General features: G+C 38.0%; 1 protein-coding gene across 1 annotated transcript in view; it reads left to right on the forward strand.

Moving 5' to 3' along the window:
• DIRC2 (disrupted in renal carcinoma 2) overlaps positions 1-12684 on the forward strand; it is a 63125-nt gene that overhangs the window by 17980 nt on the left and 32461 nt on the right. The window contains exon 3 of the mRNA XM_021399948.1: positions 2408-2501. Coding sequence (XP_021255623.1) covers positions 2408-2501 — 94 coding nt within the window. The remainder of the gene's footprint in view (positions 1-2407; positions 2502-12684) is intronic.

Below are 12684 nucleotides of genomic sequence, written 5' to 3' on the forward strand. Positions count from 1 at the left end.
TGACTTTCAATCAATAAAACTCTAATTTGGATTGCATACAAGTTCTCATTATGTACAAAGGCATTGCTAACAAAGACTTATTTCAAAGGAAAAAAGCCAAAAGCCTCGCATATGTGATCCCAATACAAATAACTACCCCTACAATGTATCCACCGTGGCAGTACAGGTTTATGTGTGCCGTGAAGGCTCACAGAAAACACAAAGAGCAACAGGAGTTTGAGGAGCCCTACTATCAGGGCATTAGTTAGGACTCTCTGAATGTGCACACCTGAAAATCCAGTTTAACAGCAACACGTGCTGGTTAAATGTAGAGTCAAGGAAGTCTGGGCAGTCACTGGGGAACCTTCAAGGAAACAAGTAGTCTCGGCCCACAGTGCATTGCTGGGGCATTAGGAGTGTGACCTGTCCTTTGGAGTTGCAGGAACGTGGGTCACATTCCTGTCCTTAATGACTCAGCTGTCTCAAGGAAGATCATGCTTCCATTTTGGAAAGCCTGTAGCATTCGCTTTGGTTGCCCTGCTTGGGTTGTGTGAGAGAGGAGCTGTCCGTGGTTTGTGCGGTACCCACACAAGGGGCTGTGTAACCATGGGTGAGGTTTGCTAAGGGCTGTTGCAATAAGTGCAAAGTTGCATTTTTGGTAAAATATGTGCTCTAAAACTCCAGTAGAATTCACGGGGGAACAATATGTTTAATGTGACTATTGGATGAATTGTATGGAGTATCGGAGTTATTAACATACTGGGAGCATATCTGAAAATTGGCATTTAGAGCCATAATCGTTTGTCTGTATTATGTGGATTATCATAGCAAGTTGTTCTTTTTCTGTCTGTGTTTTGGGTAGTTCCTAGTCTTGCCTAAATGTTAGAGATGCTGTGTATTTGTTTTCATTCAATTCCTTTATGTTCTGCTAATAATATGGGATCCCTGTATTTTCTGCTTGGTGATGTAAATTTGTTTCAAGCTGTATGACTTTGCAGATACAGATGGTAACAGCACTTGTAATTGTACACATTTACTATTTTGGTGTTTCCCAGTAGTTTGGAGGCTCAACTCCACAGTTAACACTGTTTTCTTTCTGTTTATTGGTGATGGAAACACCTCAGCAGCAGCAATAAACTATTGGTAAACAGAATTGCAGCATTGATGTAAAGTTGTTTCTAATCTAAGCGCTCTTCACTTACCTATCGTGGTACTGGGGGAAGAAAAACAGATTCTAGGAATCAGTCAATTGTAGCTTTTTTGTAATGTTCTGTATTTACAACCTCTGTCAATTTGAACTGACTACAGCAAAAACTTGGCCTAATTGCAAACACTGCAAAAAATACTTTTTTTCCCCCCTCCTCCACTGAATAAATATTTATTTCTTCAGAATGAAAAGTATATCTGAATTATGAGAGAGAACAGTAACAGTGCTTGTCATGGTTTTGTGATTTTCGGTTATTGGTATTCCACATCATAACATCATGTAGTGGATATACCTAGTTCTCAGAAGAGAAGGACTACTACAGTCCCCACGGCACTTTGCTCCTCTGTTACCATTTTCCAGCCAGAGGGAAAAGATAAAAGCTCACAGTATAAAAACTTGCAGATCACGAGACCTTGTCCCTTTTTCCGCCCGTCTCTCGTCTTGGCAGCACCTCGCTCTCCAGCCGTCTTATCGTTGGTAGTAGAGTAAGGCCTACCTTGATTTTGGGACATTCTCTCTCTCTGCATTGGATTTATCAGCTTAAATTGTAATTATATTGTATTATAGTGTGTTGTTTTGCATTCCGATATTTTATTTAGTAAATTAGTTTGTTTCTCCTCAGATTGTTGCCGCTGTTCTTTGCTCTCAGGGCCATCTCCCTACCCTTTTCCCCTTTCCCCTTTTCCTGGGACATGGACCCGTGGATCCCCCGTCCCCTTCGTCACGGAACCGGGCCGAACGCCCGTAAAACGTTGACAGTGCTATATCTGCCCTCATTAAATGGCTGGAAGAGAATGTACAAATCCGGTTTGTTTCTTTGGATCTACTTACATTACACTGGATCTTCCTAGATTTCACACATTGGGGATGTTCCCTGATGCTTCTAATCGCAAAGGAAATATTGCACGATTTGGATGATATGTCTGTTATAAGTTTTCACTTCTTAGAATGTCTGTAAGATTTCAGGTACATTCCTGAACAGTGTTATGCCAGGAATAAGCCTTCAATTCTAGAGCGTCAGTATGGAAAATAACACAGGATTTCGTTATGTATCTGTAATTCATATCAGCGCCACTGTTTATGATTTGAAAGAATATGCATAAGTTAATGAGACTGCATACAAGTGTATATATTTAGACATGTGTTTTTGTCTTTTTTAATTATTTATCTTCAGCATTGCTGCCTCAACCTGTAAAATACCTTTGTTTTTTTTCATTTTAGGTCTGAGAGTAACTGTGTTACTAACATCATCACTCATGGTATTGGGAGCTGGCCTAAGGTGTGTTCCAGTTTCAGACCTGGAACTAAGGAAGAAGTAAGTGGATTAAGTTATTTTTAATATACATATTTTATACTCACTGTTAACGTAATTTTTGCTGCTGCTACAAAGAAATGTTAGTACCAATTTTGTGTGTGAAGCTGATATGCAGAATGCATATTGCATGATTGTGGGCTTACATATTTTTTGCCTTCTTAAATTGATTTTTCTAGTTCTTATTCTGCATGGTATCTGAAGATCAGAAAGGTCTTTATAAACTTGAGTTAATTAAGCCTCACCCACACCATCCTGCATAACTCAATTTGTTTTGCAAACAAGGAAGCAGAGATTTAGAGAGAAGTTCGAAAACTGGCCCAAGATCAGACAGGGAACCATGCCACAAAACCCAAAACTATGTGATTTATATGTAAATGATAAATAATTAGTTCATGTTTCTCCTACGGTGTGCATGAGATTGTTTGGTGATACAGATGAATTTATCTGAAGTGGGCTTTTCATACAATCTATTCCAGTCTGCATTCCAGAGTAGCCTTGTACTTTCACTAAGGGTGGAGCAAATACCATTTGTATACAAGAAGTTGCAAAGTTTGCAATAGAAACAGCTTAATTCCAAACAAGTCAGTTGTCCTGTCAACACACCAAACCTGGGAATCTTTGGTAAGTATAGGAGTCACATCCTTTCCATGCAGCCATGGAATGTGGATTGCTTGTTGCTCACGTAGTATGAGAGGCAAAAAACTAAGAGGAAGAAGGAATAAAGACACTGTTACTTTTTTTTTCGGTGTTTTTAAAAAATAAATGTTCACTTGTTATGCTTGCAAGTGCTATGGGGGGAAAAAAGCAACAATATCAAACCTTGAAAGTCTTTTTATGTGGTTTTTTTGAGGAAGGATGTGGTCTATGCATCTTTTTCTATAAAAAACAGATAATCAGTTTCATGCTGGTTTCCCTTCATTTTCTGTAACGGTAGCAGCAGGACCATTGGTTTTTCTGTAGGATTGGAGGCAGTTAGTGGTTTTGAATTCTTCAGACAAAACCTCCATGAAGGAGGTTATAATTTGCTTGTACCTAGAATTTCCGTGTGATGCTTTGTCACCTTCCAGATAGTCTTTGTAGTATTCCTTACCACATTTTTTTCCTTAGTGTTGCTTTACACCGAATGTCAGCTTGGATACCATTAAAGTGAGAAAGGAAGTACTTGGTGTGAAGTAGAGAGCAGGTATCTGGATACCACAAGTAAAACAAAGGAAGAGGTTCAGAGCACTGAGAATGTGATGAGAGCATTCATAGTAAAACTAGCTCTGATCAGTAGTAAGTAGCTAGTGCATAGTAGTTAACCATATTTTGCTACCATTCACAGTGACCCTTTTTACTAAAGGTAAAAATATACTGTCAAGGTAGGCAGGAAGAGCTGTCCTCACTGGGCTCTTATTTTGCCTGTCTTTGAGATGCCAAGGGGTGCTGAACTCCAGGTTCATCAGATCTGACCAGTCTTGGCCCATTTGAAATATACATAATCCAGGTGGGTTAAATGCAGTGAAATACAACTTCTTCTGTAGCTTTTTATTTATCAGTTATGCTGAAAGACTTGTGCTGCCTAGCCTTTAGCAAAGCAAAGATAAAAACTGTAAGAATTCGAAAAGAAACTGCCAAACAATGTTTAGATAAGAGACATCACTTTGGGAATGGAAAGGAGAGTTTCTGCATGCCTTTAAACCTTTAAACAAAGTTTTTCATAATAATTGCAGTGAGAAGACATGGAAGTAAGGGTAAAATAAATGTTTAAGGAGAAACATTCAAGAACAGCTGCTTTAACTGGGGAAAAAAATCCTGTGCACTGTGTAGAGTCTGATGAGATGTATAAAATATGATGGTACATTTTATTGTGAACCATTAAAAAAAGAGCAGAATCTTGTTGGAAAAGGGTTCTTATTTCATTTATTCATGCTGTGAAAATATGCATCATTTCAAGCTGAAATTGATAAAATTGTTAACTTAGCCTACTCTCAAAAAATGGAGATGTTTGTAAGAATTGTAGCTCCTCCTGAGGAAATAGTCTGAACTTTTACACAGATTTATAAACATCTACAGAGAATTAATTATTGCTTACTGTGTGAAACAGAAGTATGGTTTTCTTTATTTCTTGAGACAACTGAAAACTGTGTGATGTTAAGAGAGGACCTGCATTGCTTTGAAGGCTGACTGACCAATTTTCATTAGTTGTGACCAAATAAAGTAATATTTTAAAGAAAACCATTATTGCTTTATGCTTTAACGATTAGCTGAGCATTTATTTCTAAGGTGCGTATACTTGACTATGACCTTTTGAACATTAATCAGCTAGTCAGATGGGCAGGATCCCACTGAAGCTCATGTCTGAGCATCTCAAAAGCCAGCACAACTGGAATGCCTTTAAATGCTTTTGCACGTTTTGTAATGTTTTCCTTCAGTCATCTGTAGTAATATAGAGAAGGATTTTCCTGAGACAATTATGTCAGTTAAAATACATAAAATTACAAGGATGTTCATGAAGTTTGCCAGTTTTATTTAATTCTTTTTCTGCTATGTGGCTGACTCTGCTTCCTGCATTCTTGTAATTTAACATTAAAGAGAACTACTAAAGCCCATTGCTTATCAGAGCAATCACAGAAGCGAGGAAATCACGGTTAAGGCTGACATTTAATCCTCACCGCTTTGTGCTCCTTATCTCATGCAGACCTGTAATATCTAAATGTGTTCTTATGCTCCTTTCTAGTCTGTAATTACTCTTTTGGCTCTAGCGTGTAAGAGCTAAGACTACCTCCAAAGCTATCCTTCATTTGACATCCATATATATGTGTGTAACTTGCATAAGGGAGAATTTGGGTTGAACATTTGAGTGTCTCTTGAAGCAGCAGATCCTTATGGTGAGTTCTTGTTCTCTGGGAATCCATCCCAGATCTGCTTAAACTCAGGAACGTGCACGGCTAACTGTGGAAGTTTCAACTTGTGTGTGAGATTAAGGAACCAACCAGTTCTTGAACTGGTAAAGCCCCTCTCGCATGTATCTGCTTTTGTTTGCTGGCTTTCCTCTCAGTTTGCTAACCTTGCAGGTTAGTGATTGTAACAATCAGACAAGGAATTTAAGGAGAATTTTTCTCATCTGCCATGCACGTCTGAGCTTGCCAAATTTGTGCCATATATGTGACAGTGGATTTGACTTTTAAAGATAAAAAAAAAAAAAAGACTCTAAATACTACAAAGGCCTCATTTTGCCACACCTGGTTTTTCAGTTTGTAGTTGGTGTAAAATTAATAGAACTTAAAAAGAAAATGGATGTTATCAAATTGTACAATTTCTGGATTGCCTTCTTTCCTTCCTAGGAGTTGCTGAGGGCATTGCTAATATGTTTTCCCTACATCTGTAGGTCCGTTCTTTTCCTTTCTGAGTACTTCTTGGCACTAATTGAATGTTTTCATTGGATTCTTGTAATTTGGTACTTTATCCTGAATAGTTACTAGGAAGCCATTTCTAATAGACAAAATTGTTTTTTTTTCCCCCTGAATATTTATTTCACATTCTGTGTTTCAGAATAGTTTTATAAGGCAATCTAGGACTTCCATATGATTGTAGAACAGTAAATCTAGGTAAAAGGCTATCAGATCTACCTATGAGCTAGAAGAAGGCAATTGTCAACGGTTTACGGGCGTTAGGCCCGATTCTGTGACGAAGGGGACGGGGGATCCACGGGTCCATGCCCCGGGAAAAGGGAAAAGGGGAAAAGGGTAAGGAGATGGCCCTGTGAGCAAAGAACAGCGGCAACAATCTGAGGAGAAACAAACTAATTTACTAAATAAGATATCGGAATGCAAAACAACACACTATAATACAATATAATTACAATTTAAGCTGATAAATCCAATACAGAGAGAGAGAATGTCCCAAAATCAAGGTAGGCCTTACTCTACTACCGACGATAAGACGGCTGGAGAGCGAGGTGCTGCCAAGACGAGAGATGGGCGGAAAAAGGGACGAGGTCTCGTGATCTGCAAGTTTTTATACTGTGAGCTTTTATCTTTTCCCTCTGGCTGGAAATGGTAACAGAGGAGCAAAGTGCCGTGGGGACTGTAGTAGTCCTCTTCTGAGAACCAGGTATATCCACTACATGATGTTATGATGTGGAATACCAATAACCGAAAATCACAAAACCATGACAGCAATAAATGATGAAATCAGTCCATAGCCCTATAAATTGCTGACTCTTAAGACGCTCTGCATAAGATTTCTCAAAATGTTATGAAAGATGGGATAATTAAAGACACAGAAGTAAAGGATGAAATGTAATTTGTCATTTGTATTGAATATAGTAATTAAGAAATTGATCAGAACTTAGTATGCTTCAGATTAGTAACCTTCACATTAGATTTCACAGTACGGAAGTAGTTGTTGAAGACCATGAGTCAAAGCAGTGTGAGGGTGCTCTTTGGTAATAAGTTTTGCTAAAACATTTATTGCAAAACCAGCAGAGCAATAATACAGAGAATGATGGTGGAAATGGGAGTAGTATGAACTGACAGTTTTGTTATTTACAAACTGTGTTATGGAGAGATTACTAGTAATTGGTAGCTCCTGTAAAGAGACTTAATGCTACTCCTTAGGATTTTGATTTTTTTTTTTTGCCTGCTTTTTGATATATTAAATTTTCCCTTTTTTATACTTGCAGGCGCTCACTTACCACATCTCTGGTGCATTTTGTTTCTGTTAGCTAGCTGCAATGTAGTTTATATTAAATATTTTATTCTTGTTAGGCGTATTCTTTGGGACCTATTGGGAGTTGGAGTAGATGACCCTTAAAGGTGCCTTCCAACATAAATGATTCTATGATTTGATAATTGCACGCTTTCCCTTTTTCATTCCTGAAAGCCTGAAGAATAACATGGAATCATCTCACTGTTTGCATTTTCTGATCCTAAAATGATCCCGAGCCAACATTCTGATGCATGGAATATGCAAAGGGGGCACTTAAGAAGTAATTCCAATAAGTAAATGATGTATTAGGGCTCTCATATTCCTAGCAATACTCTACACTCTCTTTTGATTATCTGTGCTCAAAAGAATACCCCGAAGTGGAGCTGCTGTGGAGAACAGGGATTAAAATGAAAAGAGCCTTTTAGGAGAAGGTATTTAGAAGAATCTACCTATAAAAATAAAGACAGAGAATGATGCATGTTGTGTATGCACGAACTCCCTGGGGAGGAGAAATGAAAAAGGTGATCTGAAGCATGGGTCTGGGAGTAAAACGATGAATAAACTGATGTGCTTATATGATGTAGCTCAGTAAGTGTATGAAAATGTTAAGATAGAGCACTTGAGTGGTAGCACACAGTGGTTGTGCTTTAGTTGCAATGCTGGGGAAGGGCCAAGGCGGGTTAATCCATAGTATCAATACAAGAAGTGGGGGTAAAAAGAAGAAGCAAGTCATCATTCACAAATAGATTATCACGGGGAATATTTAATTTTTGAAGACCTTTATCTTAAAGAGCTTACCTGGCTTTTATTACCTAAACCATTTTATTTATAGATTTTATTTTTTAGCTTCTGGTCCCAAGTTGTTTTAGGAGAGAGATTTGCATTATTCCTGTGATTGTTCCTTGTTTTGCTTTGTTGTCCATGGTAGCAGTGGATCTAGGGGATGATTAAGTGTACTGGCTACCCAGTGGTACTGCACAGCAGCAGCCACTGCTCAGCACTTCCGATTAGATGGCAGCCAGATTGGCTCTGCTTCAGCTGGTACAGCCTAGGTGGAGGCAGGCAGCTTGAAGATTTTGGTGACAAGGGGAAATGATTTTAAACTGAAGGAGGGGGTATTTAGGCATGGGGGAGTTTTTTTCACAGAGGGCTAGTTATTGTAGTAATACTTAATGAATGGTAATTCTGCAAGGCATCTGCTGACATAAACCTCTGCTGGAAGGCAAGAGGAAAATGTTATTTGTGGGATTTGCTCCATCTCGTATGATGGCAAGCGTTATCCTCAACTGTAGAAAACCTTTACTTTTTTTGTTCTATCATCTGGAGCTCTTTGACTCTAGTCGTGTCTTGTGACTCTTATTCTGTTGGTAATTTCTGTCCTTAAAGAGGAATTCGCATTGACTAAGTTTATATCAGAATTCTGTGTTATGATCACGGCATCCTCTTGCTCTTTCACTGACTTGAGAAAGTTCTGTGGGAATGTTTAAATGGGTCTTGTTTATCCCAACCTTTAGTTTACCGCATCTCCTGTACTGTCCTTTTTTACTGAAAAATCTTAGTAACCCTCACCCTAAGTAATTTCCATCAGATTTCTCACATGGCAGCCCTGGTAGCACCCATTCCCGGTGCCCTTCCCTGATAGCTTATTTCAAGATGTTGTGCTTCATTAGCCCATAATGTAATTGCCTACTTTTGTTTACACAACACCGTTTTGGATCTGCTTGCATATGATGAGTGTATGCTCTGTTAGTGTTGCTTTAAAAATATCTCCCTATAATAAGAGGTATGTGGAATGGCTTGGAGGCCGTGATGTGTGCAGAGGGGGAAGATGTGAGCCAAGTTCCTGATGAAAGTGGTTGGCAGTGCTTTTATGAGTATTTCCCTGTTATTGCTAGAGATAATGTACCACACGGTGACTCAGGCTTTCTGCTCGTAGTAATTTTTCTTACTGATGGGGGAAAAACAGCTTTAAATTATTCCACATATCAATGGTTGCATGCGTCAAAAACAGGCAAAAAATGCTAATGGCCTCAGTCCATGAATATCCAGAAGGCATAAAGCTTTTGTAGTATAAATATATCATTTAATGAAAATATTGAAAAGAAGTGCATTTCCATGAATTTCATCTTTCAGAATGTTATTTTCAGTAGATGAATTCATTGCTTTACCAACAGGTATTTCTTCTCAGTCTTTTTCCAGACAAAGAGCCATCTTATAACCCTTTGCTTATGAACAGGACAGCATTTGCACCAGGTTCTCCACATATTCCATAGCAATGAATTGCTGTTAAGCATGGATTTCACCTTAATTCCTTCTGTACTTCAGGAGGTGCTGCTTAATTGAGGGGTCTTTTTGTAGTGTTTGTTTTGGAGAGCCTAAAGAAAAAAAACTATCCATTTCTAGTAACTTGACTGTGAAAAATCACAGATTTTTTCATTACAAAACTGGTGTCAGTTCACTCTGAAGTATAATAAATCTTCTAATGTATAATGTAGATAAGTCCATGTGTTTTCTCATTCTTTTGCCTGCACAAGCAACTCGCATCATGCATCAGCGTAGACACTCTTGAATAGGAGGTATTCACTGCTTTGTTGCTGCGTAGTAAGGCTAAATTCAATAGCACTTGGAAGTGCTCTGAAGTCCTCCTGTGGAAGAGGCTCTTTCATTTGCTCCCAGGAGTTGCCACAATGAGCTAATCACTATATAAACTTACTTGTCTTCCAAATTAGCTGGAGCTGAACAATCCACTTCTTTCAGTGAGTGAAAACGTCAGGCATGTGAAAGATAAATCAGCCATCCATTTCTGTAAAATATTAACTTCGTTATCCAGAATCCCTTTTAATGTTAATTGTTAAGATCAACAATTAATGCAGTATTTTTTTCCCAGAAAAGAGGCGCACACACTGTGCAGTTCCCTGGAGCAGCAGTCAAGTGCTCTCGCCGACTTCCTTGCTCCTTGCACTTTTTTTTTTCTCTCTGCCATTACCTCTTGTTTCCCTATTTAAGAAAGGAAGCTAATGAATTATTATTATTCTTTTCTTCTTAAATGCTACTAAGTCTAGGCATGGCACATGCTGTGGTAGAAACATTAAATGTCTGTTATTTTTACATGTAAAAAGTGTCTGTGTAGCAGAGCTCTTTAATAGCTTAACAAATCCAATACCTTATGGGACTCTGACCATGCATGAAAAGTTCAAACCACACGAGGAAAAAAAGACGAGTAAATGTTGTAAATGGCACATGGTGTTATCATCCATCACTAAAACCTTTTTCCTGTATAATCTCACTCTTGATACCCAGTTCACTCAGTGATACAGTAATTTCAGCATTTATAGCCTTACATGCTTTGTTTTGTTGCTGCTTGTTATGATATTGTGGCTGTGACAGCAGGGAATGCATAAAGCAGGTATAAACAAGTTACTTCTTAAGACTTATATAAAATGTTCTCTCAGGGAAGCGATGAAAGCAGTATTTATTTAAAACTTGACAAGAATTTGGGAGACGAGTTGAAATAGAGTACAATAAGAATTTTCTGCTCTTATTTCTGTTGTTATAGAGCAAGGGATAATTCAAATATCTTCTTGCAATTCAGAGAACAGTTTAGGAAGACATGTGAACAAACCTTTCTTCATCTGGGTAGGGTCCCGAACTGAAGTTATCCTGTTAGCCTTTTGTCAGAGAAGAGAAATCATGTTGAACAGAATCAAACTGAAATAGCAGCAAGGAAAAACACGCTTGCTTTTTGCAGATTTTCAGTATCAGAAGCAAGAAAAAAAACTACAGGAAGTAACAGAAACAAATGTCTCTTGTTGTTGGAGCAATTTTTAGCTTCCATGGTGTCGAAAGCAGACTCCTGTGGGCTGGTAGGCTGAAATCTAGTGGGGTGTTGATAAGACATTGTAACAAACAGCAAAAAGCTACAAGTGCTGTTGTCTTCATATTTCTCTCTGGCAGCTGCCATGGCTGCTACATATGTTTCCCTGAGTAGTGGATTAGGAAATGGGCCGAATCACGTTTTGAATCTCTTCCCTGTCTCTCTAGGGAAATGAGTTAAGGATGTGTAGAGGAACAATGCAAATAAGCTCCTCAGGAAAAAAAAAAAAAAAAAGATAGCTTAATTCAAGCTAGTATTGAAAAAAACATAAAACAAGGTTTAGACCGTTATCATGTGCGTAGACAGTCTGTACATCAGGGGCAGTTTAGTTTGAAAATGGTGTTTATTATCCCTAGTGTGTCAGATTTGAAAAATTAAGCAATATGAGGAAAAGAGATGCTCTACCTCGCATGATAACGTCAAGCTTGGTAAGTGCAAGAAATGCAGATGGAAAGGCAAATCCATCAGAGCAGGCAGCATACTGGTAAGGCAGAGTAGGGGAGGGGAGAGCAGACAGGGGAATGAGAAAGAGAGCTATGGAGAGACAAAAATAAAATTCTCATGTGAAAACACTAAGCAAAACCAGAAAGGTAATGTACAATTCAAGTTCTGAACTCAAATGGTACTTTCTTCGTCTGGGTCTGTGGAGTAAAAGTAACATCTATGTCCATCTCTGATATAAAGGCCTGTCAGATAACTCCACCAGCTGAATTAGATTTCAATAAAGTGGACATATGTAAATTAAAACAGTATTATCGTGGTGGTATAAGTGAACAGAAGTGTTAGTATAGTACCTATAGCTCTAAAGATAATCTTGTAATGATGCGTTTTCCTAGCATACCATAACAAAACCTTAATTTAAGCATTAAATCCATGTAATTTATCCCCAGAAAACTATACTAGAGCACTATTTAGATGGTACTTTTTTATTAATTTAAAACTATTTCATGTGATTTTACTGAGGGCCACAGTTTAAGAGATCTGGCCTTGTCTTGATGATGTCAGTCTGTAACACATCACAAACAAATAGTAATGAAATCTCACTATGCGAACTTCACAAAGAAGTTAGAATTGCTTATTTTTAAGACTGTGTATTACCTTTGTCCTAGCTAGGAAAGTGTTTCCTTTAGATCATATATGATGGCTTTTTTTTAAATGTGCTGTATATTTTTAATAAATTCTGCTTTAAGAACTAATTTCTAATCAGCTGAGGAACTCTAGCATCCACCTCTTCTTATTGTAGGCTAGCTTGTTAATTTGATGAAGAGTCTGTCAGCATTTCTTTTGTGTGTTTTGTTCCATTGTGCTCTTTAAAAATCTCTTGCCACATTGTATATTATTTAGCCATTTGTGGCTTGAAACATTGCCTAAATGCTAGCTTGTGTTTCCCCCTTTTCAGTCTGTAGCTTTTTATGTCTGACAACTCAAGTCTTGCAGCAACAGTGTAGAGTTCCTTCTATGCTTAGAAAAAACATCGCCATTTAAAAATATAATCTGCCACCATTTTATTGCACAGTTGATAGATCTGCTTTGGAGGGTTGCAGTGTTTCATTTGACTTGCTAGCTGTTTCTTAGACATGAGGTTTTTATATAAATTTCAACATGCTTTTGCCTTTC

The sequence above is a fragment of the Numida meleagris genome, chromosome 5 (genome assembly GCF_002078875.1).
Source record: "Numida meleagris isolate 19003 breed g44 Domestic line chromosome 5, NumMel1.0, whole genome shotgun sequence".
Classification (NCBI taxonomy): Eukaryota; Metazoa; Chordata; class Aves; order Galliformes; family Numididae; genus Numida; species Numida meleagris.